At 47.4% G+C, this 1,107-nt stretch overlaps 1 protein-coding gene across 1 annotated transcript; it reads left to right on the plus strand.

Annotated features, from left to right (window-relative positions):
• Positions 1-34: 34 nt before the first annotated feature.
• PCYB_007700 (rRNA methylase) lies at positions 35-862 on the plus strand (the record flags this gene model as incomplete). The annotated part of the gene is made up of 3 exons (XM_004228191.1): positions 35-271; positions 313-364; positions 576-862. The coding sequence occupies 3 exons, from the start codon at positions 35-37 to the stop codon at positions 860-862; spliced, it is 576 nt and encodes a 191-aa protein (XP_004228239.1).
• Positions 863-1,107: the final 245 nt, after the last annotated feature.

Raw genomic sequence — 1,107 nt, forward strand, 5'->3', positions numbered from 1 at the left:
AAAAAAAAAAAAATTGCAAGAAGGGATACACGGAATGAAGATTGACACACCTGTGCTCCATTCCAGCGTTGGCACTTCCGAATTTTTGGACTTTTTTCACGTGAATAATATGGTTCGAACGATATATGGAAGGACAACAACATACTACACGTTGCTGCCTTTCCCATGTAGTGGGGAAAACAAAAAATACGCACCTCCTGGGAGGAGTCTCTCAGAGAAGTGGACACATACCCAGGGGAGAAAAGGGAAACTATTTAACTCATCACTTGGAGTTATTCCCCCGTTTGCTAATTTAACCCTCCCCCCCTTCAGCTCACTTTTATGGATGACTTAAAAAGCTGCGGATTTAAAATACTTTCCACTTGTAAGACTGCATAGGGCTTATTCCTGGAGGGGCCTTCCCCAGGAGTTCCGCTCACTCCCATTTGGCTGTTTCATAATGCACACAGCTATGTGCGTCTATGTACCGCTTCGCACGTTTATGTACTGCTTCGCACGTTTATGTACCGCTTCGCACGTTTATGTACCGCTTCACACCGCGTACCACCACTGCCCTCCCCTTAACCCCGCGCAAGGCTGCCGCCCAAACGACTCCAGCGTGAACCATCGCCTCGAAGAACTAGCAAACGTGCGGCTGAGCAAAAACGAGAAATTTTTTATAATCCTGGGAAATGAGACCAAAGGACTGAGCAAGGAGATACTGGACAGATCGGACATCTGCATATACATAAATGGGCACCGCACAGAACAAGAACCTCCTACACCTGACTTGACCCCTAATGGGAATTTCACCCTAGACAGTCTCAACGTAAATAATGCGTGCGCTATCGTATTGCATCACTTCACCTCTCATTTGTCCTAGTGCCTGCATTGAGGAGGGGGACCCCTTCGTCGGCATGTGCTCCGTTGGAAGGTCCCACAAATTGATTCGGCACGTCTGTCACGTTGGTTTGGTGGCCAGCAGATTCTTTAACTGTTAAAATTGTCAACACGGTTAAACTTGTTTGTGTAAAGGCACCCACGCGGGTAGCAGTTCGAATGTAGCAGTTCGAATGTAGCAGTTCGTACGTAGCAGTTCACATGTAGCACTTCACGTGTTGGAGTCCC

Source organism: Plasmodium cynomolgi (genome assembly GCF_000321355.1).
Source record: "Plasmodium cynomolgi strain B DNA, scaffold: 1432, whole genome shotgun sequence".
In the NCBI taxonomy this organism is placed as follows: domain Eukaryota; phylum Apicomplexa; class Aconoidasida; order Haemosporida; family Plasmodiidae; genus Plasmodium; species Plasmodium cynomolgi.